Genomic DNA, 26,883 nt, shown 5'->3' on the forward strand with positions numbered 1-26,883 from the left:
ATATTGGTTCCAGATCTCAAATTCTCAGTTATGAAAGTTGAATTATTTGATGACTGTATATAGATTTCTTTTCAGGGTCTAAGCAAAGACAAGGACAAGAGAGATGAAAATGTTCGCAACTCATTTTGGGTCTATGATATTTCTCAAAATAAATGGTATGTATGGTAATATTTTTGTACACTAATAGAAACAATATTGTTGAAGTAACATCTTTCAGGATCTGCAAGCCAACTACAGAACAATGCTTGAAAATTCCAGTAATAGTTAAAGTTTACAACAGCATGTGTGTGACCTTGAATTGAATCAGTAATTTAAATTTGATTTGGGGATGGGAATTATTTCCATTTCATAGGGAAATTGTTTTTTCTTATGGCTGTGAATGTTTTATTGTAACTGAAGTCTTAACCATTTGCCTTTTAGCCCATAGAGGAAATGGATTTGATGCTTTTTCATTTAAAAATTGAATGAGTCAGTTTTTCTTGAGTGCATAAATTATCAGCTACTAAAAATATTTAACTCAAATTTATCCCTAAAATACAAATAATGTTATCCTCAGGTCATGTATATACCGCAATGAGCAAACAGGAGAGTCTTACTGGAGTAAAATGCAGCATGTGGAGCCCTGCCCGCGCTTTGCTCATCAGCTGGTCTATGATGACGTCAAAAAGGTTTGAATTAACATGAGTTGAAATTGAAAAGTATATGGTATTCTGCCTACAGACAGGAATATATATATATATATATATATATATATATATATAGAGAGAGAGAGAGAGAGTGTGTGTGTGTGTGTGTGTGTGTGCATGAATTTGTGATGTTTAAGTTATTTATATTTGTCAGGTCCACTACCTGTTTGGTGGAAACCCAGGCAAAGCCTCCTTGCCCAAGATGAGGCTGGATGATTTTTGGTCTCTGCGACTGTGTCGACCGTCAACCCAGCAATTGTACCAAACATGTGTGCTGCTCATCAGAAAGCACAGGTGGGAAAGCAATGTCTTTTTTTTAATCAGATTATAATTTTAAATTTCATTTTTTAACCCCTTCATTACGGTGGCGCACGATGTGCATCATGGCTTGCCTGTACAGCCATGGTGCATCATCCCTCTGTGCTCTCGACTCGGAGGAATACAAATCTCGAACTGAGTTACAGGGAGTGCTGTGTGTCCTTGGATTGTCTCACTGACTCAAATCTTGGTTCCACTCCTTTGGTCGTTATTCAATCACAAAACAGGAAATAATTGTGAGTTTGTGACACCACCCACCTGGCAACACTTCCCCTGACTGGCCGGACCAATGCACCACCGCCACCACCCACTCACTTTGCCTTTGGTGTTGAGAAGAGTTACTTATGGGGAAGCCCTGTTTCACACCATGTGTATTTGCTTACTTACCTGATTGCAGCTTGCAAAATTGGAGTGATATTCATTTTGTATCTTATTGTTGATATTTGCTTTCAAACACCTCTGCCTCCATAGGTTTGTAGGACCATTATGGAAGGTATACCACTTCACATCCTCCAAGTCCTGTGTTGAATCATGATATGTTTTGCTGCACCAGCATTATGAACCCTTTCAACCTCTAATCACCCCTCATGACTTAAGCAGGATAGAAGAAAGAGCAAGTACAGTAGCTTGCCATCTGCCAGCTATGTACATATGCTTTCATAGTTACATGCCCCTCAGAGTTTATACTTTATACCCTGACATACAGCAACCCCTCCATAAATTGAACGAATTCAGGGGAGACCTCTTCCAGAATAGCCGAAAATCTGAAATATCTGAAGTTTAAAAACTCATGTGCACCCAAGCAAGCTGTTCCAGAGTTTACCAGCAATTCTTATTAATTCTTGCATAACAGATTGGCACCATATGGGACCTGGAGTAGAGCAGGGATATATAAATATATATGTCTCTGGAGTAGACTTTTGCATTGGGGCAGTGGTGAGGGCAGTGGTTCATCATGCATGTCAAGAAAGCTAGTTTTGGGTGAATAAGTTGAGTGTCATCTGGTGCACACAAATTAATTTATTTTTTAATTTGAAATCTAATTTAACTATTGCATGTGTGTCAATATGATTAAAAAAATAGAAGCAACTAATGAACGTCTGCGTTCCTCTTGCCGTTCGTCAATGAAGGGTCCAGAGGAACAGCACATGAAAGGCTGACATCCTTTATTTAAAAATGACAGTCTTAACTCCCGTCAAATTCCTCACTAGAAACTAATCTTCGTATGACTTATAACATCCATCTTGACACTCTGCACATGTGCTGTATATCTGGAACTTTTGTCCGATTTAGGGATATGTATCTAGCCCTGAAAGAATTTGATTTATCCAATATCCATTATATAGAGGTCCGCTACAGAAGCTCCTAAACAAAGCAGTCCATTATATTCCTTTTTGTTTCAGGTTTAGCGAATTGGCTCGAGAAAACTCTGTGATGGCCCTGAAGTATCTGCAGACAAGACTCCACAGTGCTGTTGATCACAGTGATCCCCAGCAAGTTCAGGAATTCCAAGCCCTTGCCACAACACTCTTCCAGCCTCAGGATGAATCAACCATTGGGTATGTTCACTCCCTGTCAGAGGATGAAGACAGCAGCTCAACATCAGCCACCACAGACCTTGGATGGAAGCACACCAGCAGATCACAGTTATTTGACCAGTTAACTCAATTTTTCCCCGAGCACATGACTCAGCCACGAGGTAATCTGGTGGACCTCATACCATACTGATGACTTTTCACTGGTTGGTACACTTAGGTTTCTGTTATTTATAATTTGACATGGTATTATTTCCCTTACTCTCCGTATGAATTGTAAAAAAAAAAATCATTAAATCTCATTTCTTATATGATAATAGCTTTTTAACAAATTAATATAAGACAATGAATTCAAAAGATAAACATAATGACATTAAAATTTGTTGCCTCTAAGGGATGTGTAAAAGTTTTGAAAGAAATTTCAACAAATTTGTCTTAAAATAAGAAAAGGAAACTTTTATCATTTGTATCTGTAGATGTTATTTCTGAAATATTTACTAAAATAATTACCAGTCAAATTTTAGTATTGCCATATACAGTGGAGGTCAGTATGTTTATCTGAGGAATTTACACGTGTTTTAATTCTTTTAAAACAAAGTCATTATTTATACTTTGAACACTCCTACACAAGCTACATGCACATTGTAAACTATCCTTTCAAAAGCATTTATTTGCATCCCTCTTTCTGAATACCATTACACACACCTGCATATTTGACATATTGTCAATAAGTTTTACCAATCTCACTACAAAGTCACATTAAACAAGCACTCACTAATCCTTTTAGTGGTGAGAGCATGATTCTAGTCTCTTTGTACAGTGCCTTCTCAAACTAAGGCATGTTATCTTATGGTCAAACAGTGCTGTCACAATTGCAAGTATCCAGATGTTTGTATTATGTGCTTCACGTATTACATTGAAATTCACTTAATACATGCAGATTGCTCTCTATATGCAAGATACAGTATGTTCTTTTACACCTATACTGTCCACCAGAATTGAACTCTAGAATTATGATTTTTATAGTTATTAAGTTTGGCTCATCTATGCATCCCAAGAGTTATTGTTATTTAATGCAGTTTTGAAACCTGTTAATCATAATTCCTACAAACCTCCTCAAGACATAGGACTTCTGATACACCTGGTGCTCACAAAATGCTGTTTTTGACTAATGGCATGAGGTCTTTGGATTCTAATGGGCTCATTTAGGCTCCTCCTTTTCCTCTCCTTACTTTGTTGCATCAATTGGAATAATCAAACTACATGGTAAGAGGTCAGGCACTCCTTTGGGTCAAGCAACTGCCTATGACTTACTTTGTGATGTTTACTCAGTCATGCTGTGAGGTGCATGCATGTGCAGCTGAACACTTCCTTACTTCAATAACTGCTCCCCATTTCATAGGAATCCAGCTGTCCCCTGGCATTGCTCTATCATGCTCAGAAATGGGAGTGACTTTGCCTTCCATTTCTTCAGTTTCTTCCTCAATGTAGCACGTCCTCTTCTTCCTCCAGCCTCACCATTACATGTCCAGTGCCCTTCTGTTCTTTCTTCAGTTGAGAAGTGGTCTGTAGTCCTCTCTTTACTTCTACATTCATTATTCATAAGTGCCTCCAGTTTTTGGATTTTGAGGTGAAGCTGGTTCTGAGTATTCTTTGCTATATAGCTGAGTGATACAACCATCTAGCTTTTTTTTTATTGATGGAGTGGGCCTCCACCTCCTGGTGCAGTGTCTACAAAACTGCAGTGGTCTTGCTGTCCCGCAGTTAAGCTTTAACTATTGCAGTCATGCATTACAAGGCCTCCAGCTTCCTGAAGTGGTCTGTGGTAACTCATAGTCTGCTTACAGTTCCTCTATCCTAGGACCCAGCTGAACCACTCTGCCAGCCACCTCTGTCTTCCTTTTCTTCTCTTGTAACCCCTTCTTCCCGTGCTCCTCCACCTCCCTTAGATTCTTCTCAAGGACTTGAGATAAGGGACAGGCATTCTTCCTCTTTGTTTCCCACACTGGAGAAGGCTGTAACCAAAGAAGAGAAATTATCTTAAGTTTATCCCAAGAGGAGGTTAGATGTTGGTTTTCTTCCTAATGTCTTATTCACTTGCAGTAACTCCACAGCATTACACTATTGCTTATCCCGGTAGTGAGCTGTGTGGTCTGTTTTGAGCCCTTGAATGATAATCAGGGACAGATTATGCACTGGGAGGGTGTTTCAAAAGATGAGATACTTTTCATCATTCAAAGTGTGTGTAAGAGGAAGAGGAAACATTTTGGGGTATTTATGAGCCTCAAGAAGGCACACGAAAGCAAAGTTAACTGGAGGTATTACAGTATCTACTGTTATGGATGGCATGGAGAGAGAGCTTTTATGGGCAGTAAAATATTTTAGAATGAATTCATTGGAGAGCCACTATGTGTGCTTTCTTCATTTGTATATATTTATATAATGATATGGAATTTGGAAATAAATATGAAGGAATAGTGTAGAGTGAAAGGTAGGACATAATGTATATGCAGATGGTACAGGTGTACCTGAATATGAAGAGGACCTTAGATAGACATGGAGGAATATGCACAGATGTCTCTGAATGCAGGGATGAGTTGATGAATGGAAAAATATAGACGTGATAAAATAGGAATGAAATACGAGGTTATCTTGATAACAGAGAAGTCCTTGAGGTAGAGAAGTAGCTTCAGTTGGTGCTACAATTGAAAAGCCAGGTATTGGATTGAGGGGGAGACAAAGTAGGACAAAGGAGAACAGTGGTTATAGTTATATTAGTCCTCATATAAATAAGAATGTTAGGTGTGAAAGCACAAGAGGTCTCCATGAGATCTTGGTGCTAACCCTATTATGTGGAGGTTGGTGTGACAAACTGGATGTAAATATGCATTGGAACATCTTTGAAGTGTACTGTTCAAACATGATAAGCGAGACATGAAATATGTCTGTGTGGCAGCTTTGATATGGTTATATTGAGAGGATATAGAGGAGCAGACTTTTAAAAAGACCCGGCTTCTCTGTAACAAATGTGAATAACAAATGGAGGCACTTTTAACTAAGGAGTTGGCTTATAATACAGAGTGGGTGAGCCTTGGTTGTTCTGTTTTAATCTGCAAGTCACTGGTTGTAAGAGGCTACAATGAACTGAGGGACATATTATGTCAGGGACAGTATTGGGGTCATAGCCATTAAGAAAATTGATGGGATTTCATGCTTATTCCAAGCATAAAAAAGCCACACAATGAAGTCATTTTTATGAGGAGGGTTGCATGTCGGCATGCATCAAGGGTGTCACACTGGCATGCAATGCTTAAAAGTTCATAGAAAACAGCTGCTCTACCAGCAACAATCCTCATTTCTGCTCCATGCCAAGTTGACTGATAACAAAGGTGCACAGATTTTTTTTATTTTAAGTGAACACATTGTATCAAGTATATACCATGCATGGGCACTTGTACCTCACTTGTTTCTGGCTTACTTTTTAGAATTTAAAATAAATTATTTTCAGGTAACCACCTGATTCCTTTGTATTTCTTTAGGAATATTTTAATAGATATGAATTAGTAGGATCGTTTTTTAGCTAATTGTGCATCATTCCTTTGTTTGGGAAAATTTAAACAGCAGCAATGATTCAGATTATATCTGAAAATTCCTTGTTGTTCATCAGAGTTAAGTAGCCAAGGTAACCATCATTTAAGATGTTTCTCTTTTACTTACAAAAATAGCAAATGATTGTTTTTTCCTTTTTCTTTTGCTAGGCTTAGAATGAAAAAGTTGTAGAAATATATTTTGAGAGGTCTTCTCTGTTTCATTGGCACAAAAACTATCAACTAATTTTCTCTTGTTTTCACCTGGCTGAGCATGATTAACGTTCTCTATTTTTTAATTTCTTGTCTTGACTGAAATATTTCATAAATAAAAACATTGAATATCAATTTGAAATAGTCTCTCTTTAGGGTTTTTAACAACACAATTGACCATGAGAAACAGTACAATATAAGTTATGAGTATAGTTAATTTAAATGTAAGCAACAAAATATATTTTTGCAATTGATTTATGTTACTATTACTGTATAAAAAGAAACTGTGGGTGGGATGGAAATTAAATTCAATAGTTTGAGAAGACACTACATATCGAGTTGTTTGTTTAGTTTGAACAAAGTCGATGGAACCTTTTAAAAAATACTAGTAAAACAGTTTACATACTAAAATAATTTTCAAAGGGAGAGGCATGCAGACATATGTACTCAAACTGTCAGCTATACATCAATAGATCTTTTTTTATTAGAATTATGATATTTTTTCGCATTGAAGTCTTTTGTATACTGGTAAATGCGTAAAGCATTCTGGCTGTGACATTAGGGGAAGGAAATTTATTTTCTTATTTGCATGCGACATAGCTGTTGATATATTGGTGGGATACAGAAACCATGGAACTGATGTTGGGAAAATCTCTAATCATACAATGTAGGGGAATGTCATTCACTATGCATATACTTTTTTTTTTTCTGTTGATGAATGTCATCGATGCTATCCCTACAAAAAAAATTATGATAATCATAAATTGATGTAAATTTTTAATATGAATTGATTGAAATAAAGGTTCTTTACTTTGTTCATGAGTTATTCTGTTGAGTATCTTCTCTTCAAAAATATCTATCTATTAATCAAAGCATTCAGATGTAAGCTGCAGGGTATTCTTTTTTGTAAATATTGAGATCTTGGAGATGGTTTCCTAACTTATTTCCTTTTCAGAATGTCTCTGATCAATACCTCTGCTTTTCCTCAGTATCAGTGATACCTTAGCTACCTGTAATAGTCATGTATACATAATTATGTTGCTTTTATAAGAAATATGAAGACCAGATATCATTTCTTTGAAAATGGCTGGTCTACTTAATTTCATAAATTTTATGATAAAGGCATTGTTTTGGTACCCTTTCCTATTTTGGGCATGAAAGTGTGATGAACAGAAAGTAGAATTAGTATAAGTATTTCAGTGTTATGATATAGTAACTTAATGATAAATCATTGATTAAGATCTTAAAGTTTCAGACCATATGAGCTCACACTTGTAGCCAAAATGTATTATGTTCTTATGGATCATTGTGAAAATATTGGATTGTGTGGCACAAAAATACTAGACGATATTTCTGAAAAGAATTGCAAGGATGGTTCAGTTTACCAAAGGGAAATACAGATGAAGGAAGATTGTTCCAGAGTTTACCAGCATGAGGGATGAAAGAGTGAAAATGCTGGTTAACTTGTGCATAAGGGATTTGGACAGTAAAGGGATGAGCTTGAGTAGAAAGTCGCGTGCGGCGAGGCCGCGGGAGGAGGGGAGGCATGCAGTTCGCAAGTTCAGAAGAGTAGTCAGCATGAAAATATCAATAGAAGATAGAAAGAGAGGCAACTTGGCAGCGGAATTTAAGAGGTAAAAGACTATCAGTAAAAGGAAGAGAGCTGATGAGACAAAGAGCCTTAGACTCCAATCTGTCCAAGAGAGCTGTGTGAGTGGAGCCCCCCCACACGTGAGATGCATACTCCATACGAGGGCGGATAAGGCCCATGTACGAGTATATGAATAGCAACTGTGTGGGGGAGAAGAACTGGCGGAGACGATACAGAACGTCCAACCTCGAGGAAGCTGATTTAGTGAGAGAAAAGATGTGAAGTTTCCAGTTAAGATTTTGAGTTAATGATAGACCGAGGATGTTTAGTGTTGAAGACAGTGACAGCTGAGTGTTATTGAAGAATAGGGGATAGGTGTTTGGAAGATTGTGTCATCAATTATATATACAATTTTTTTTGTTACATTGCGTTCTATATATAATTTGGTTAAGTCATCATATGTAGAAGACTTATCTATACAGAGTGAAGTAATTTAATTCAGTAAAGATTCCATAAGTCTTTAAAATGACACTATGAAGAAAGTGGAGTACACATTTCGAAACTGTTCTCTCATTTTTACTCTTAATAATTTATAAATATTTTGTTATACTGAGGCTTTAACAAATATGTGGTGCCAGCCATAACTGTCTGTCTAGTATAAGAAGTGAGCTAGGGCCAATGATATAGAAAAAAAGTATATAGCATGAGAGCACTTGTGATCCAGACAACCTCCCTGAGAGCTACAAAGGAATCCAGCGTGAGATGAGAGGTGGGCGTGAGTGAGGGTTGGGCTGGGAGGTGGTCGAGGTTAGTGCGGGTCGGGAGGGATAAAGTGTGGCGGTTGAGAGTGGGTAGGGAAGTGTGTGTGTGTGTGTGGGGGGGGGGGGGGGACAAGGGACGGGGTGTGTGATTGTGTAGTGTGGGAGTGGAGGGTAGGACGGGAAGTGTGTGTGTGGGGGAGGTGCGCAACGGGCGGGCTGGGAGGCGTTGCGAGGGGCCAAGTGAGAGGTAGACAGTCATCTCCTCGACAGTTCCCTGATGGAGCTGTCAACATCATCCTTTTGCGGTACACTGCCTTGCCTCCAGGAACTATCTATACGCTTCTGCCATTACTATTATTATTATTATTATTATTATTATTATTATTATTATTATTATGATTGCTATTACTATTGCTACTACCACAATTACTACATATCCTACTACTACTACTACTACTATACTTATATTAATGTTTTAGCTGTTATATTTGTTTTGAGAGAGAGAGAGAGAGAGAGAGAGAGAGAGAGAGAGAGAGAGAGAGAGAGAGAGAGAGAGAGAGAGAGAGAGAGAGAGAGAGAGAGAGAGAGAATCAATACATTAATAAAACATAAAGGAGTGGTGCGAGGAGCCAATGTCATATAGATTCTTCACCTTTGACTAACTGGGTAATTTATTCCAGACTCTTCCCTTACCCTCCCTTCCCTTCCCTTCCCTTCCCTTCCCTTCCCTTCCCTTTCCTTACCCTCCTCCCCTTCTCTTCCCCTCCCTTTCCATTTCCTTTCCTTTCCTTCCCTTCCATTCCATTCCTTTCCCTTTCCTTTTCTTCCCCTCCCTTCCCTTTCCTTCCCTTCCCTTTCCTTACCCTCCTCCCCTTCTCTTCCCCTCCCTTTCCATTTCATTTCATTTCCTTTCCTTCCCTTCCATTCTATTCCTTTCCCTTTCCTTTTCTTCCCCTCCCTTCCCTTTCCTTCCCTTCCCTTTCCTTACCTTCCTCCCCTTCTCTTCCCCTCCCTTTCCATTTCCTTTCCTTCCCTTCCCTTCCCTTCCATTCCTTTCCTTTTCCTTTTCTTCCCCTCCCTTCCCTTCCCTTCCCTTCCTTTCCTTACCCTCCTCCCCTTCTCTTCCCCTCCCTTTCCATTTCCTTTCCTTCCCTTCCCTTCCTTTCCCTTCCCTTCTCTTCCTCCTTCTTCTTCCTTCCCCTTCCTTCCTTCCCTTCCTTCCTTCCCTTCCTTCCTTCCTTCATTTCTCTTCCTTCCTTCCTTACCCTCCTCCCCTTCTCCGCAAGCCTGACGGTACCGCACACTTGTCTGCCCTCGGAAAGACGTATACTGATGTAATAATAAGTAAACAAACAAATGTAAAGATAAATTGATAAATAGGAAAAAATAGATAAGCAGATTAATGAACAGATAAATAAAAGCACTAGTAATACACTCACCTTTCATATGACATTACTTACCCCCTCCCTTCCCGTTCTCATTGATGGTGCCGCTCCCTGTAATGACAAGCGCATCTTATTTTCTCCTGGATAAGTATCACGCCGGCGGTGCTCTCTTTGCCCGAGCTGTTCTGTTTCTAGCTGTGTGTTCTGAAAGGAAAAATAGTCTTAGTAAAGTCTTTTCCATCTCCCTTCTCCTTTGTTGTTTTACTTGCAACAATAAACTATCAATCATCTTAGTAAAGTCTTTTCCATCTCCCTTCTCCTTTGTTGTTTTACTTGTAACAATAAACTATCAATCAATCTCAGACTCTGGAACGTATAAAGAAAAACCGTGAACTGCAATAAGAGCGTTTTCCATCTTTGAGCCAAACTGAAATGAACGAATAAAAGTAAACAATTGAAAACCGCAGATCTGCCTCTGATTTCCGATATAAGTAAGTAAGAGTAAGCAAAAAAGGGGAAACAGATTAGCTTCAAGTCCGGCTTCACAAAAAAAAAAACCTAAAAAGACCTAAAATCTGAAATAAATCGAGTTATATTGGAATAAATTGAAAAAAAGTAAACAAATAGATTAGCTTCAAGTCCGGCTTTACAAAAAAAACCCAACCTCCTCTAAAAAGACCTAAAATCTGAAATAAATCGAGTCAGATTGGAACAAACTGAGAAAAAGCAATCATATAGATCCGCTTCAAGTCGGGGCTCGCACTAAACAAAAGACAAAACAACTGACCCTAAATAAATCCCTGCTTCTGGATCCGGAGACCGTGTGACCACAGCGGCGATGGATCCGCTGATTCAATTAAGATTTTTAGAGGAAGCCATTGTTGCCTGCCCCGGCCACGCAGGGACGAGAGTTTATTTGGGGGGCAGCGAGGCCAGCAGGCACCGCGCGACCCTGCCAGACGCTACGGAGAGGGAAGGGAGGGATTTAGATGGTATTGGCGTGGACAGGACTCGAAGGCTACGGATAGATACTGAAGGAGAGATATATTAGTCCCTTCAGCATGATAGATGGTAGATAGATAGAAAGAGAGTGAGACTTAGGTGAAGTTGGCGTGGGCAGAACTCGAAGGTTACGGATAAATACTGAAGGAGAGATATATTAGTACGTTCAGCATGATAGATAGTAGATAGATAGGAAGAGAGACAGATGGAACTGGTGGGGAGAGGACTCGTATATTACTGATTAATATTGAAGACAAAGTATTAGTCCGTTGAGCATGATAGATGGGTGAAGACTGGTGAAGACGGGACTCGAATATTACGGATAAATATTGAAGGCATAGATGTTTTAATCCGTTCAGCATGGTAGATGGGATAGATAGGAAGAGACTTAGGTGGGAACTGGTGAAGACGGGACTAGAATATTACTGATAAATATTGAAGGCAGAAGTCCGTACAGTATGGTGGTTGTGATAGATAGGAAGAGAGAGAGAGAGAGAGAGAGAGAGAGAGAGAGAGAGAGAGAGAGAGAGAGAGAGAGAGAGAGAGAGAGAGAGAGAGAGAGAGAGAGAGAGAGAGAGAGAGAGAGAGAGAGAGAGAGAGAGAGAGAGAGAGAGAGAGAGAGAGAGAGAGAGAGAGAGAGAGAGAGAGAGAGAGAGAGAGAGAGAGAGAGAGAGAGAGAGAGAGAGAGAGAGAGAGAGAGAGAGAGAGAGAGAGAGAGAGAGAGAGAGAGAGAGAGAGAGATAGAGAGAGAGAGAGAGAGAGAGAGAGAGAGAGAGAGAGAGAGAGAGAGAGAGAGAGAGAGAGAGAGAGAGAGAGAGAGAGAGAGAGAGAGAGAGAGAGAGAGAGAGAGAGAGAGAGAGAGAGAGAGAGAGAGAGAGAGAGAGAGAGAGAGAGAGAGAGAGAGAGAGAGAGAGAGAGAGAGAGAGAGAGAGAGAGAGAGAGAGAGAGAGAGAGAGAGAGAGAGAGAGAGAGAGAGAGAGAGAGAGAGAGAGAGAGAGAGAGAGAGAGAGAGAGAGAGAGAGAGAGAGAGAGAGAGAGAGAGAGAGAGAGAGAGAAGGGGAAGCTTTGAAAAACAAGTGTAATACAGATACAATACCCGCTCCTTCCGTTCGGTTGATGCACGCAATTACCATTTTATTTTCGATTCCCGAGAAAATGAAGGCGGAAGATTGCGGGGAAGTTTGGGCAAAGTGGAGTGAATTCTTACGGGAGAGGAAGACGAAGAGGGCCATTATAGGCGTCTTTGTGAAGGAAGAAGGAAGGAAGAACGACCCGCAGGTGAGAGAGAGAGAGAGAGAGAGAGAGAGAGAGAGAGAGAGAGAGAGAGAAAATCAAAGTAAGGGAGGCCATTTGTACAAAGGACGCCACGGAGAACTAACGACGTGCGCTCTCTCTCTCTCACGTAATTGCCTCTATTATCCTGAGCACCTCGCGTCCTCTCAAGCTTCGGAAATACATCTAAGTTTATTTTTTTCCCTGTTTGTTTCTGTTCCCGGCCGCGTCTGAGGGAGAGAGCGTCTGTATCTTTTTTTTATTTGTTTCTCCGTCTGTCTGTCTGTCTGTGCATCGTGGTGTATCCCAATTTATCTCTCTGCCTTATTTATCAGTTTCCGTGTCCTTCAATTAATAGCCGTCTGTGTATTTGTATCTGAATATCAATCACTGTATGTGCCGATCTGTCTTGTATATTTGCCTACCGTTATTTCATATGTATACCCATCAATATGTCTATCTATATATTTAACTATTTATTCATCTATGTCTATCAGTCGATCATAAATCTATTCATCTGTCTACCTACTGCCTACGTAAATGTTGTCTACCTCCAGCTTCCTCTATCTATCTGTCTATCTATCTATTTATCTACCTACTGCCTACCTACATATTACTTACCTTTATACTTCTCTTTATATCAACCTATCTATCTATCTATCTATCTATCTCTCTATCTATCTATCTCCCTAAACTTTAATCCGTTGCATAATTTACTTTCCGCGATCGTGCTGAAAGAAAGTTGTAAAATTAATGCAATATAAACTTTTTTGTCTTGATCACCTTTTCTTTTTTTCTTCTTATTTTCTGGTGACTTATTTTTTTTATCTACATTTGGTTGTTACGTGTCTTACTTCTTGTCTCTCTTTTTATTTTAGTCCCAGTTCTTGTTAAATTCTACTCGTTTTTTAATCCCTATTCTTTCAGCTTCCTTTCCTTTTTACACAGTTTACTTTCTAATTTGCCTACTTTACAGATATGAAATGGATCTTTGTTTCTTCTCCTATTTTCGTATATGTCCTTGTATTTCCTTTTTCCTTTTAAACTCCTCCACTAAGATCCTTCCTTCCTTCCTTCCTTCCTTTCTCTGTTTCTTTATCCTATTTTCGTATATGTCCTTCTATTTCCTTTTTTCCTTTTAAACTCCTCCACTAAGATCCACCCTTTCCTCCCTTCCTTCCTTCCTTCCTTCCTCTGTTTCTTTATCCTATTTTCGTATATGTCCTTCTATTTCCTTTTCTTCTTTTAAACTCCTCCACTAAGATCCACCGTTTCCTTCCTTCCTTCCTTCCTTCCTTCCTTCCTCTGTTTCTTTATCCTATTTTCGTATATGTCCTTGTATTTCCTTATTTCTTTTAAACCATTCCACTAAAATCCATCCTTTCCTTCCTTCCTTCCTTCCTCCCTCTGCTTCTTTATCCTATTTTCGTATATGTCCTCCTATTTCCTTTTCTTCTTTTAAACCATTCCACTAAAATCCATCCTTTCCTTCCTTCCTTCCTTCCTTCCTTTCCTTCCTTCCTTCCTTCCTCCCTCTGCTTCTTCATCCTATTTTCGTATATGTCCTTCTATTTCCTTTTCTTCTTTTAAACCCTTCCACTAAGACCCCGCCCTTTCCTTCCTTCTTTCCTTCCTTCCTTTCCCCTTTCCTCCCTCCCTTCCTTGTTTCTTTATCCTATTTTCGTACATGTCCTTGTATTTCCTTTTTTCTTTTAAACTCTTCCACTAAAATCCACCCTTTCCTTCCTTTCTTCCTTTCTCCCTACCTCCCTCTCTCCCTACCTCCCTTCCTTCCTCAGGCTCTCGAATCCCCTTCTTCCCGTCCTGTATAGAGTATGGGAGCTCAATGATCCGCCGGCCGGGGAGAGTGACCTTAATTCATATTTCTGGGGCGTCTTGTCTCCTCTATCACGGGGCCACGGGCGAACGGGGCTTTGTTTTGCTACTCTGGATCAGGAGGGACGGCGGGGCGGGTGGATGGGTTGGTTCAGGGGTTGGATGGTGTGTGGGTGGGTTCAGTGGTAGGGTGGTGGGTGCGTGGATTCAAGGGTAAACCGGCGGGTGGGTGGGTGTAAGGGTGGGACGCCTGGGTGGGTGAACAAGTGGATGGCTGGAATAGTCCGTCAATAGATAAGACTTGCCGTGATCACGAGTTAGTTTTTAGTTTCTTCTTTATTTCTATTCGTTTAGTGTGTAGTTCAGTGATTGGTATTGGAGATGTAGTGGTTTCAGGTCTTCTTTTTCCCATTTTGTGGCAGATAAACACAGAAACATCTCCCTCTAATAACTGGCTGCATGTTTTTATATTTTTTTATATGAGTGGTTTGAGGATTTTGATGGTATAATCGTTACTCGTTTTCTTTTCCTCTTTTACTGAGAGAAGATAAAAATAAATTCCTCTTTCTCTCTCTGATCATTGGCAACAGGTTTTTAGTTTTCTTTTGTTTTCTAAGGATTATGTTTAATACTACACTTGCTATCTGCCTCTTTTCCCCCTCTTTTCTTCATTCATTTTTTTCTCTTGCATATAGACACAAAAAAAGAATTCCTCTCTCTTCCTCTGATCATTGGCAACAGGTTTTTCGTTGTCTTTTGTTGTGTTGGGATTATATTTAATACTTTGCTTGGTACTCGTGTCCTCTCGTCCTCTTTGATGCTGCAGTGAGGGTCAGTTTTGTCATCTGTTGCCGAGGACTAAGCGCCTCCTCCCCGCCACACACAGCTGCGGGGAAAAGGGATTGGTTGCGTAACGTCCTCTCAGTCCGGGGACGGGCGGGAGGGGGGGGAGGGGCGGACTCGTCTAGAGGGGGTGATACAGAGCCTCTTTTAGCCAAGACGAGAATGGATCGGCGAAAACTATATGTAACAGGGATTTATTTCCACTATGGCAGAATCTGTACCGCACGACCGCCTAAAATAGTACAGATGGGATTCATATTTCTATTATTTGTATGAAAGAAAGTATTATAGTTTAAAATTGGAGCAGATCTTTATTTCAAATTAATTGAGGACTCTCTTCACACTCTCCCGTGCCGCCACCTGCCGCCGCCCCTCACCTCCCTCCCAGCACCCTCCGGCGGCCCTTCAGCCTCACCCGTGGGAACCCGCCCCGCCTGACGCCGTGCCCGCCCAGCTGCCGCCCAGGCACTACGCTGCGCCACGCCCTCGACGTGCAAACAAAGCGATATTTTTTTTCTTTCAAATGGAAAACTTTACGTTCTGCTTCCAGCATCTCGGCGTGGCGAGAGCAATGGGTCTTTAAAAGTCATTCCCGCTAACTTCACTCTGACAACAATTGGCGTCCCCGTGCTGCATGTGGCACTCAGTGAGGCGGAGGTAGAGGGCTCCGCGGACTCTTCACGTGACCGTCCTTAGTAAAAGATTACTAGGTCAAAAAAATTCCATCTTTTTTCCACCTTCATTAACCCGACGGACCTGACGTACTAATGAGGCAGCTGACTTCCGTAAATCTCATTAGAGTGATTGAAGAAGTCCCGTTCCCTTCATTACAAAAAGAAACTGATTATTTATAATTATACATATCTCTACCTGAGTCATGGTGAGCGACGGTCCTTCTGTCAACAACAGGCGAGCGTCCCCGAGGCAGCGTCGCTCACAGACGCCGCCCTCCCTCGAGGCATTGTGGCGAGGGTCCTTGGTAGCAGCTTCTCCCTGCTACCTGTCCCGCCGCCCGTCCCTCAGTGCGACACAACATCCACCGCCATTACGGAGCTGCTTCTGCTTCTCCTCTGGAAAAAAAGAATGGGAAGGATAATTTTTAAGAGACAAGACTCGTTCTCCTGGGCAGCGTGACTGACGTTATCCACTTCCTTGCTTTCGCTAAGGAGAAATGTGAGGTAGATGGTCTGTAAAATAAGTTCCCTACTTGCTAAAGTTATATCACTGTACATGTTCTCTTCAAGTTTAGTCTTGAGTTTTATGCAAATAATCTTATATGGTACGGAAGTTATAAATGTTCTCTCCGTCAAGACTCCCTATTTCGTTGTTGGTCTTGTGACTAAAAAGTCAGGCAGTATGCATGTTCGCACCGCCATTTTCTTTTTTTAATTTTCTTTTTTTTCGTAGTCTGGGTCTGTTTCCCGATATCCATCTCTGTCGATTGCTTTTCTCAAGGATAAAGTGAACAGTTATCTGGACTGAACTTGCCGGCGTGGTGAACATATCGTTGCCAGAGACGCTTTTCTTACTGAGCACACCCGAAAAAACGTTTTGTATCTGTGTGTCTGACCCTCGGTGTGCGACATTCCTGCTTCGGACAAAGGTATGTTTTCCGCGTACTGTAATGCCGGAGGCACCCGGAATCCTGAAGGAATTTCCCGAATTAATATAAAGTATGAAGCCTCAGCTCGTCCCCCATGCCGTGTGTAGGAGCCGTAGTGCCTTCGTGGCCCTTCGGTGTGTCCTGCAGGTCAATAAAGGTGGGGAGGCACGCCGGCGAGGCTGGCGGAGTGGCGGTCAGGGAACACTTGGCGCGGCAAAAACCTTCTCCACACTCGTGATCACGAAGTGGACCACTGGGCGCTACAACCTCCCTCCCCTCCTCCCTCTTTTTCCCTTACCCTCTCTCTCTTTCACCATTTTCTTCGTCTTCCTCTTCTTCTTTATTTTCCTCTTTTTTCTTCGTCCTCTTCTTGTATTCGTCTGTTTTCCTCTTCTTGTAATATTTCTTGACCATTGGAAATTCGTGAGATGAAGGGCATGGATGCTGTTAAGGATGTAGATGTGTGCCTTTGCTTTTGTTCAAACGTTTTCATTTAGCGATGTCGAAATAAAAAAAAATCACATTTCGATTAGTCGTTAAAAATACCATTGGAGAAAAGTTCTGTTTGGCTGCGAGTCAAGCAAGAAACTTTCCGCTGAATAATATAAAAGTATTCAAATAAGGATTATAAATAAGGGAGGAAATAAGGGAAGCTGGGGACCGAAGACACGGAGGAAAGGGAACCGTCATTGAGACAGCAAAAAGAAGGTCTTGGTAAAGGAGGAAATAAAATAGAAAGTAGAAAGACAGGAAGAGGGAAAGAAGGCGAGGTTATGGGACATTACGTCCAGCAAACTTCCCAACGAGCATCCTAACGGCCCTGAGGATTTCCAGCCCTGCAGCCATGGCTTGGTGGGGCGGGAAGGTGAGCGGTGCTGGCGGAGGGCTGCTGCTGCTGCTGACCAACGCCACCAGTGCACTGCGAAACCAAGCAACTGAGAATACAGTGAATACGTGCACGTCACTGCAAGTCTAGCTTAAAAAAATGCTTTTGGAGAGAAGTCATGAAATGCCCTCGTCGATATGTTACATCCACAACCTAGGGAGGACCAAGCATAGTACATGAGCATACCCAATAGCCGCGCGTGGCCTCGGAGTTCACATCCGACGCACTAGCCCTTGAGCCTGTTTTAGGTGAGAACCCATCACCGGGGCGCTGGGCTTGGGCGACATCCGGGTTACCACAGTTTACTTTCCCAAGGTTTCCCCAGGCACCCATTTTTCGACCAGCCCGAAAGGGAGGATGAACAGCTGGGTGAGCTGCACGCCGGATGACCTACCCGCCGGACCCTGAAACAATCACCACTCTCACCAGGGAAAAAATGAAGAAGCCAACTAAATTTGCTTCGAAGATTAAAAGGATCGAACGAACCTAAATCCGTAAAAAAATGCTTTATATTTTCTTTACTGCATTAAATAGGTTTGAAACTGTCAATGAGTAAAGTAGATCATTTAGCACATACGTCGAAGAGACTATCGTGGAGAGGAGTGTAACAATGTCAACTACTACAAAGCAAGGGAGCCTGAGGAGAAGCATGAACTAAAATAATATAACAACTGGGCGCAGCAGAACCGCCCAGTGATGAGGCGGCGCGAGGGGAGCGGGACTAATGGCGTCGTGTGAAAAATCATTGCGTCCTTTATATGGTAATGTGTTCTTTTCTTCATTCCCTGTGTTAATTTACGCGAATGATAGTTTTTTGGTACTCCATGGAATAAAAATTGCTTCCTTAACCCGGTAGCAGCGACGGGCCAAATTTGTGGCTTTACCGTGTAGCAGCGACGGGCCAAATTTGTGGCTTTAAGAACTGAACACAACACAGGCGAGAACTACTTCGGATGGCACACACCGCCCTATCTTTTGTTCTCTTCGCAAATCCAAAGAACCACAAAAAATGTAGAAATGCAACTAAAATCACACGGAAACAAACACAGAAACACAGAAACACACACACACACACACACACACACACGCACACAGAACCCTCAAGAATCATCAAAGCAATTTCGTGCTCGTCCACTTTTTTTCTCCTCCATGCACGGGGCTTCGTGGTGCAGTGGTTAGCACACTCGGCTCACACACGAGAGAGCCCGGGTTCGATTCTCGGGCGGAGTGGAAAAATTTGGGAGGCATTTCCGATACTCTACGCCCCTGTCCACCCAGCAGTGAATGGGTACCAGGTATTAATCTGGGGTTGTGTCCCGTCTCCTGGGATCTGTTCCCTTCTCCTATAATTCCTTCCCCTTGTGTCTCTCTCCGGCATATGACCACAGATGTTGCGCCGACTAAATGAAACTTTTCCTCCATGCACCCTTACCACCCATCTCTCTCCCACTGTTAGTCGCTCTACAGACGAAACCAAACAATAACAGCAATTAACTTACGAAACCATATGAACCTCTCCTCGGACGGATCTTTTATGTGCACGAAATTCAGGAATTCAAATATAAGGGATAAAAAGGGAAACGCCTACAAGACAGAGCCATTAGCGGGCCTCCAGATGTCCCAGTCCCTCTTATCATTTCTGCAAGACCTTAGAGTGAAGACGAAGAGGGAAGAAACGGCAGCAATGAGACGTAACGAAAGGGGTGGTGAAAAAAAGATGAGAGAGAGAGAGAGAGAGAGAGAGAGAGAGAGAGAGAGAGAGAGAGAGAGAGAGAGAGAGAGAGAGAGAGAGAGAGAGAGAGAGAGAGAGAGAGAGAGAGAGAGAGAGAGAGAGAGAGAGAGAGAGAGAGAGAGAGAGAGAGAGAGAGAGAGAGAGAGAGAGAGAGAGAGAGAGAGAGAGAGAGAGAGAGAGAGAGAAACAAAAACAAAATGCGGTGTCCTACGCTAAGAAAGTTGAATAAAAAAAATAAGAGGCATTCTGATAATGGATGTTCAGGGAGGCGGTGGCTATGAGGTTAAAATCTTTTGAGCCGAGCCTGTGAAATGTTTCGCAGTAGATGTGCAGGCGATGAAAAGTACATATCCTTTTGTGTATTAAAAGAGGAGGCACCCACAGTGTATTCCTAGACTGTGGAAATACCAATTCACACAAGAACGTCACGAGAGGGCACAAACAGAATCAAAGTAAACAAAGCAAAGGACACAAACCCACTCACAGCCTCGCAGATATGATGATAAATTCGCTGCGTTACATAATAGTGGCGAGGGATAGAAAACAAACAAAGGACACAAACCCACTCACAGCCTCGCAGAAATGATGATAAATTCGCTGCGTTACATAATAGTGGCGAGGGATAGAAAACAAACAAAGGACACAAACCCACTCACAGCCTCGCAGAAATGATGATAAATTCGTTGCGTTACACAATAGTGGCGAGGGATAGAAAACAAACAAAGGACACAAACCCACTCACAGCCTCGCAGATATGATGATAAATTCCCTGCGTTACATAATAGTAGCGAGGGATAGAAAACAAACAAAGGACGCAAACTCACTCACAGCCTCGCAGAAATGATGATAAATTCGCTGCGTTACACAATAGTGGCGAGGGATATAAAACAGACAAAGGACACAAACTCACTCACAGCCTCGCAGAAATTATGATAAATTCGCTGCGTTACATAATAGTGGCGAGGGATAGAAAACAGCCTCCCGCGACCCAAACCTTTGCCGCGGGGTGAGACACGCGGCCGGAAAGGAGGAAAAAATGCGAAGAATGAGGCTCAGGGAAGGGAAAGGTGTTTGATGTGAGATTATAAAGGAATTTTTTAATAAATGCTACTGACGGGAGGAGGAGGAGGAGGAGGAGGAGGAGGGGAAAAAGGAGAGTATCTTGTGTGCGCGGCATCGACAAGTGGCGCTTATTAAAGGGGAAAATATAGGTGCAGGAGAACGTGAAGTCTGCAAGGGAGGACTGAAGGAGTTATCGTGTGGCAATATTTTAAGTTAAGAGGAAGAGTATAAGTAAACGACGAGACATAAAAGGTCGCAGAGATGGAGAAATGTAAGACACCGATTCCGATTTTTAACAGTAAAGGAGGCAGCCCAAGGGGAAAAAACAAACAAATAGGAAGACAGAAAAAAAGCCCACTAAATACAAAATACGTAGCTAAATACAACAGTTCCCGCTCGATACAGAAGAAAATGGACGATAATACAATAAAAAACAGGTAAAAATATCAGTAACCGTGAATGTGATAAAAAACAAAAAACAAAATACAAAAAGGAAGACAGTTAAAAGCCCACAAAATACAAAATACGTCGCTTGATACAGAAAAAATGAACACGGTAATACAATAAAAAACAGGTAAAAATATTAGTAACCGTGAATATCATAGTTTGTGAAGGAGGACTAAAGGATGACACGATATTTTGCAGCCTTGGAACAGAGCCACGTGGGTGAAGGCTCGTGGTAGTTAGGCAAAGGTTTGGTAATACTTTGGCGGTCTGGCTGAGGGAGTGAAGCAATGAAAGTAATAAATATAGAGGTTACGGTGAATCAGTCAATCAGTTAGGTGAGTGTTTATTTTGTTTGTGCGTGTGCGTGTGTCTGTGTGTGCGTGTGTGTGACGGAAAAGTGAACCCGTTAAAAGGAGGACGAGCATCGGCCATTAGGGTAACGGGATGAAGCGTGGAGGCTTTGTTGTCGCTGTCGAGCTTCATTGTCTTTGAAGGGGAGGGGGAGAAAGAGGGGGAAAGGAAGGGTAGGCGAGGGAGGAGGAAGGGAGAGAAAGGGTGGAAGGAGGGAAGTGAGGAAAGGATAGGCGAAGGAGGATGAATGTAGAGAAAGAGATAAAAGAGAGGAGAGAAACGGTAGCCGACGAGGGAGGAGGAAGGGAGAGAAAGAGTGGAAGGAGGGAAGTGAGGAAAGGGTAGGCGAAGGAGGAGGAATGTAGAGAAAGAGATAAAGGAGAGGAGAAAAAGGGTTGGCGAGGGAGGAGGAATGTAGAGGAATAGGTAAAGGAAAGAACAGTAAAGAAGAGGAAAAATAGGAAGAGGAAAGAAGAGAAGCTGAGGGGGGGAGAGATGCAGATGATGGGGTTAGTATCAGTGCCTAGTATAGTTAAGAAGGGTGAAGAAAGAGTGGGCGAGGATGGAGGAACTGAGAAAGGGTTATAAGGTTAACGCCAAAAGAAGCAGATGAAAGAAAGGGTAGGTAAGGGAGGAAGATTGGAAAGAAGGGGCTAGAAAGTTAGTGTTAAGTGAGGGTGGGGAAAGAAACGGTAAAAGGAGGAATGGAAAAGAAGGGAAAAGATTAGTGCCAAGTGAAGGAGGGAAAAGAAAGGGAAGGTAAGGGAGGAAGATTGGAAAGAAGGGGCTAGAAAGTTAGTGTTAAGTGAGGGTGGGGAAAGAAACGGTAAAAGGAGGAATGGAAAAGAAGGGAAAAGATTAGTGCCAAGTGAAGGAGGGGAAAGAAAGGTTAGGCGAGGGAGGAGGAAAGGAGAGGAAGGGTTAGCCGTTAGAGGGTCAGCGGCAAGCGTAGAAGAGGAAAGAACAACACAGGAGGAAAAAAAGGAAAGGAGAATAAGTAGTAAAAAGTCAGAGCAAAGAGTAGGGAAGGAAATGAGAGGAAAGACAAGTGATAAAAACGATTGGCGATGGAGGCAACAGATAAGGGAAGGGATATCGCGAAAGAGAAGAAAAGGGAAAGGGAAGAAAAGGAGCGGTGAGTGATATGGAGAGAATTCGAATGAGACAGAAAGGAAAGATTAGAATTACTGTAAGGAGAGAAAAAGAGGAAGTAAGAAGGACAGGAAAATGAGAATGGCGGTGAAGGGGGAGAATGGGAAACGAAGCAATGGGGTCAATTTTTATTTTTTATTTTTTTACAGCAGGGGAGTCAGTTCAAGGGCATAAAAAAAAAGATAATATAAGTAATGCAAAGAGAAAGAAAAAAAGAAAATGCAAGTGATGCCAAATGTAAAGAAAGTAGCAAATGTGAAGAGTTAATAAGCTTTACAGCCACATATTCGTAACTAGTCCTCGTACAGATTGATGGCAACGCATTAGTAGATAGCGGAGATATTTTGAATTACGTCAACTGGTCTACTTAGCGAAACAACACTTTCTCATAAGTACCAGAAATGTACCATGAAAACTGATGACGGGTGAAGCGTCGAGTAGCCTCTAAGTTTAATTTTTTTTACTCTGTCTGTCTGTCTGTCTGTGTCTGTCTGTCTGTCTGTCTGTGTCTGTCTGTCTGTCTGTCTGTCTGTCTGTCTGTCTGTCTGTCTCTCTCTCTCTCTCTCTCTCTCTCTCCCCCCTTTCCCCCCTCAGGCCGTGGGTACACCGCTCACAGCCCGTACACAGCGGAGGTACACGCCAACTCGACATTAATGGCTATTTTTCACACATGTAGCAACCCTTCGTGTTGGCTCGTAATAAAGTATATTTTTAGGGCACGGATTTTGGCAGGTTTTACCAAGTCAGCCAATGTTGTCTGGCAGTACCTCGAAGCTAACCCTTTAGTGCTCGTTATCCCGGAGCTTGGATGCGTTTTAATTATCATGGATATTGTGTGCTGGTATTTTTGTTCATTTCTATGCAATCACTTGGAATTATCAATCTTTTTCTGAAAAACTTAAAATGTGATTATGATTTTTTATACGATATATTGATCACGTCTGGTCAGTAACAATTCCTTTTCAAAAACATTTACTAGAACAATAAACGAGCGACGCACTTTGTTTTTCACGTGTATGCGAGCAATAAACGAGCGACGCACTTTATGTTTTTCACGTGTATGCGAACAATAAACGAGCGACGCACTTTATGTTTTTCACGTGTATGCGAACAATAAACGAGCGACGCACTTTGTTTTTCACGTGTATGCGAACAATAAACGAGCGACGCACTTTATGTTTTTCACGTGTATGCGAACAATGAACGAGCGACGCACTTTATGTTTTTCACGTGTATGCGAACAATGAACGAGCGACGCACTTTGTTCTTCACGTGTATGCCTCTCGTCCCTTGATCTTAGAGACTTGGGCAAGGAACCGCCACCCACCCCACAACTTAACGACTTCAGGTAATTTCCTCACGACGCTCTTTATCTAACAACTTTGGATGATAAACACCAGGTTATGACGTACTTCGTTCAATGTATCGGACACAACCCAGGGCTCGCGGATTCTTATCTTGAAGTATCTGGACCGCAACATAAAAATGGAGTTGGTATTTATGTGAAGATACTGAACTTGTCTTTAGTTTGATGTCATGTGAAGGAGAGGAAAGAAAGGGTAGGCGAGGGAGGAAGAATGTAGAGAAAGAGATACAGTTAGCGCCATGTGAAGGAGAGGAAAGAAAGGGTAGGCGAAGGAGGAAGAATGTAGAGAAAGAGATACAGTTAGCGCCGTGTGAAGGAGAGGAAAGAAAGGGTAGGCGAAGGAGGAAGAATGTAGAGAAAGAGATACAGTTAGCGCCATGTGAAGGAGAGGAAAGAAAGGGTAGGCGAGGGAGGAAGAATGTAGAGAAAGAGATACAGTTAGTGCCATGTGAAGGAGAGGAAAGAAAGGGTAGGCGAAGGAGGAAGAATGTAGGGAAAGAGATACAGTTAGCGCCATGTAAAGGAGAGGAAAGAAAGGGTAGGCGAGGGAGGAAGAATGTAGAGAAAGAGATACAGTTAGCGCCGTGTGAAGGAGAGGAAAGAAAGGGTAGGCGAGGGAGGAAGAATGTAGGGAAAGAGATACAGTTAGCGCCATGTGAAGGAGAGGAAAGAAAGGGTAGGCGAAGGAGGAAGAATGTAGAGAAAGATATACAGTTAGCGCCATGTGAAGGAGAGGAAAGAAAGGGTAGGCGAAGGAGGAAGAATGTAGAGAAAGAGATACAGTTAGCGCCGTGTGAAGGAGAGGAAAGAAAGGGTAGGCGAGGGAGGAAGAATGTAGAGAAAGATATACAGTTAGCGCCATGTGAAGGAGAGGAAAGAAAGGGTAGGCGAGGGAGGAGGAACGTAGAGGAATGGGGAGACGAATGTGTAAAGGAAGGAACAGTAAAGAACTTAGTCCACTGCATGACAAAAGGCTTTCCAACGTTTTCTTCTTCTTCTCTGTCTGACACCAACGCACTCCATCCTGCTCCTGCAACTACCGTCATTTCATCTCTCCATCTGGTTCTCCGCGTGTTCTAACTTTAGCATTTCCTGCGTTGCATATTGAGTCATAAAGGGTATTAACCAACGTTGCCAGATTGTCGTACTCTGCTTCTTTTGTTTGCCGATTTCCGACCCCAAAACTGCTTTTCTCACCCAAATAACTGTCTTCATATATGGTTATCGTTTTAAATGGTTAATTATTGATGCTTCTTGGGAACAGTTATAGGCCAGAAACCGGTAAATACGCGGCTCTGAGTACGATAATTAGTATTAACACATTACATAGACTTTCTCCCAGAGACTTTGGGTTAAAATGGTGATAAACGGAAATTTGTTCTTCATGGGGTGTTCAGAGGTCCTGGAGAGCGACATCCGGAGAATCACAACAAAAATACAAAGGAAAATTCAGATCAACACTGTGACGGATGATAATTGTCGTGTAGGGACGAGCGTCTTTAGCCCCGCGACGCTTCACCAAACGCTTCAGTTCCTCCGACGGGACCTTTAATGACCTCGCGTGAAAGTTTCCTCATTATAATTTTACAAACCGAGTCAAGTTAGTAATTAACCGGAGATGACAAGAAACTGGTGTGAGAGAGAGAGAGAGAGAGAGAGAGAGAGAGAGAGAGAGAGAGAGAGAGAGAGAGAGAGAGAGAGAGAGAGAGAGAGAGAGAGAGAGAGAGAGAGAGAGAGAGAGAGAGAGAGAGAGAGAGAGAGAGAGAGAGAGAGAGAGAGAGAGAGAGAGAGAGAGAGAGAGAGAGAGAGAGAGAGTGTGTGTGTGTGTGTGTGTGTGTGTGTGTGTGTGTGTGTGCAATTATGACAGTAAGAATCATCACAACCTTCACGCCGCTTCACGCTTCATACCTCATTAAGCTTCAGGATGTATTAATGAGGCACAAGACATCGATAATAAGATAAACATTTCTACCAGTGGACATGAGGCACAGACACGAAGGACAGTTAACCCTCTAGCTGCAGAATATGAGTAGACAAGAGTTCTTTCTATGCGAATTACCGGCCCTTGACTTAAACTTACCAGACCAAAAGGAGTTAAAACGTATATCATCATAATCATCTCAGTTTTATGCAGCCTCTTATAATATTTTTCCGGTAGAGTTGCATATCATTGATGTGATTATGCCGCAATGTAGGCTTGTCGCAGCTACCGGGTTAACGACACTAGAATATAAATGAACCCCAGAGTTCGCCTTCACTTGGTGTATTGTGTCATTCAGCTGCAATTATATCTCTTTGTGCTGCAACCCTCATTCGTTTGTGCTTTAATCGACGCCCACCCACCATAATCCCATTAAAGCAGCATCACACTCTACGCATCCCAGGCCGCCTTGTAGCAGAATGTGGGTCCGCGGCTTCACTGATCTGACGCATGCCGCTGGTTAACCCACAAGCACGACGAGGAGAGAAAAGTTGAGAAGTTTTTGTTATGAAGGGCTGCAACCAGAACGGGTAGTGTGCGAGGTACCTCCCTTCTAGTGTGCAAACATCTGCTACTCTCTGACCCGTGAGTGCAGACAGATAGACCACAAGCGTCGCATGGACCTGTACCCCCGGCAGCAGGAACGAGGGTGTTTTTATGAACGGTTGTAAGCAAAAATGGCGACACGTGAAGAACCTCCCTTATAGTGTGCAAACATCTGCTACTCTCTGACCCGTGAGTGCAGACAGATAGACCACAAGCGTCGCATGAACCTGTACCCCCGGCAGCAGGAACGAGGGTGTTTTTATGAACGGTTGTAAGCAAAAATGGCGACACGTGAAGAACCTCCCTTATAGTGTGCAAAGAGCTGCTACTCTGAGCCGTGAAGTGAAGACAGATAGACCACAAGCGTCGCATGAACCTGTAGGGCACCGGCAAGGAAGGGTGTAGAGCACGGCCGCCGGTCTGGCTCTGGAGGACTCAGCAAGACAGTAGTTGTTCGGGTTTCTCGCGGAGTATTTGTGGAGTGTTTCACGCGTCACGGTCAGGCGTTACGCGTATTTGATAAGTCAAGAGTGGACACCCAAGTTCTAGAGTGGCGCTTCTCCCTTCGCCAGGGCAGGAGGGCGTCCCAGCAGGCTCTTGGCGGGCAGCTGTAGCCGTGGGAGGAGCGGCGGTAAGCAGATTATGAGCCTCCAACACTCGCCCGTCGAGCCAAGTTATAATTAAGTTTAGAGAGGATGCAGGGACAGCCGACCCCTACACGGCCTTCC

The 26,883-nt window shown here is 42.5% G+C and overlaps 1 protein-coding gene and 1 long non-coding RNA gene across 8 annotated transcripts in view; one reads left to right on the plus strand and one right to left on the minus strand.

Annotated features, from left to right (window-relative positions):
- Window positions 1-7,460, plus strand: part of LOC127003815 (muskelin-like) — a 29,718-nt gene extending 22,258 nt beyond the window's left edge. For 4 of the 7 annotated variants that reach the window (XM_050870869.1, XM_050870871.1, XM_050870873.1 and 1 more), the window contains 4 exons: window positions 64-155; window positions 557-668; window positions 841-980; window positions 2,408-7,460. In XM_050870869.1, the coding sequence (XP_050726826.1) occupies window positions 64-155; window positions 557-668; window positions 841-980; window positions 2,408-2,732 (669 nt within the window). In that variant the 3' untranslated portion in view covers window positions 2,733-7,460. The remainder of the gene's footprint in view (window positions 1-63; window positions 156-556; window positions 669-840; window positions 981-2,407) is intronic. The other 3 variants (XM_050870870.1, XM_050870875.1, XM_050870876.1) reach the window with 1 other exon arrangement.
- A 2,533-nt stretch (window positions 7,461-9,993) lies between these two features.
- LOC127003817 (uncharacterized) overlaps window positions 9,994-26,883 on the minus strand; it is a 173,998-nt gene continuing 157,108 nt past the window's right edge. Inside the window, exons 4-6 of the long non-coding RNA XR_007757414.1 lie at window positions 15,900-16,099; window positions 10,864-11,038; window positions 9,994-10,280 (exon numbers count right to left, since the gene is read on the minus strand). This is a non-coding gene — a long non-coding RNA (uncharacterized LOC127003817). The remainder of the gene's footprint in view (window positions 10,281-10,863; window positions 11,039-15,899; window positions 16,100-26,883) is intronic.

Source organism: Eriocheir sinensis, chromosome 26, assembly GCF_024679095.1.
Source record: "Eriocheir sinensis breed Jianghai 21 chromosome 26, ASM2467909v1, whole genome shotgun sequence".
NCBI classification, from domain to species: Eukaryota; Metazoa; Arthropoda; class Malacostraca; order Decapoda; family Varunidae; genus Eriocheir; species Eriocheir sinensis.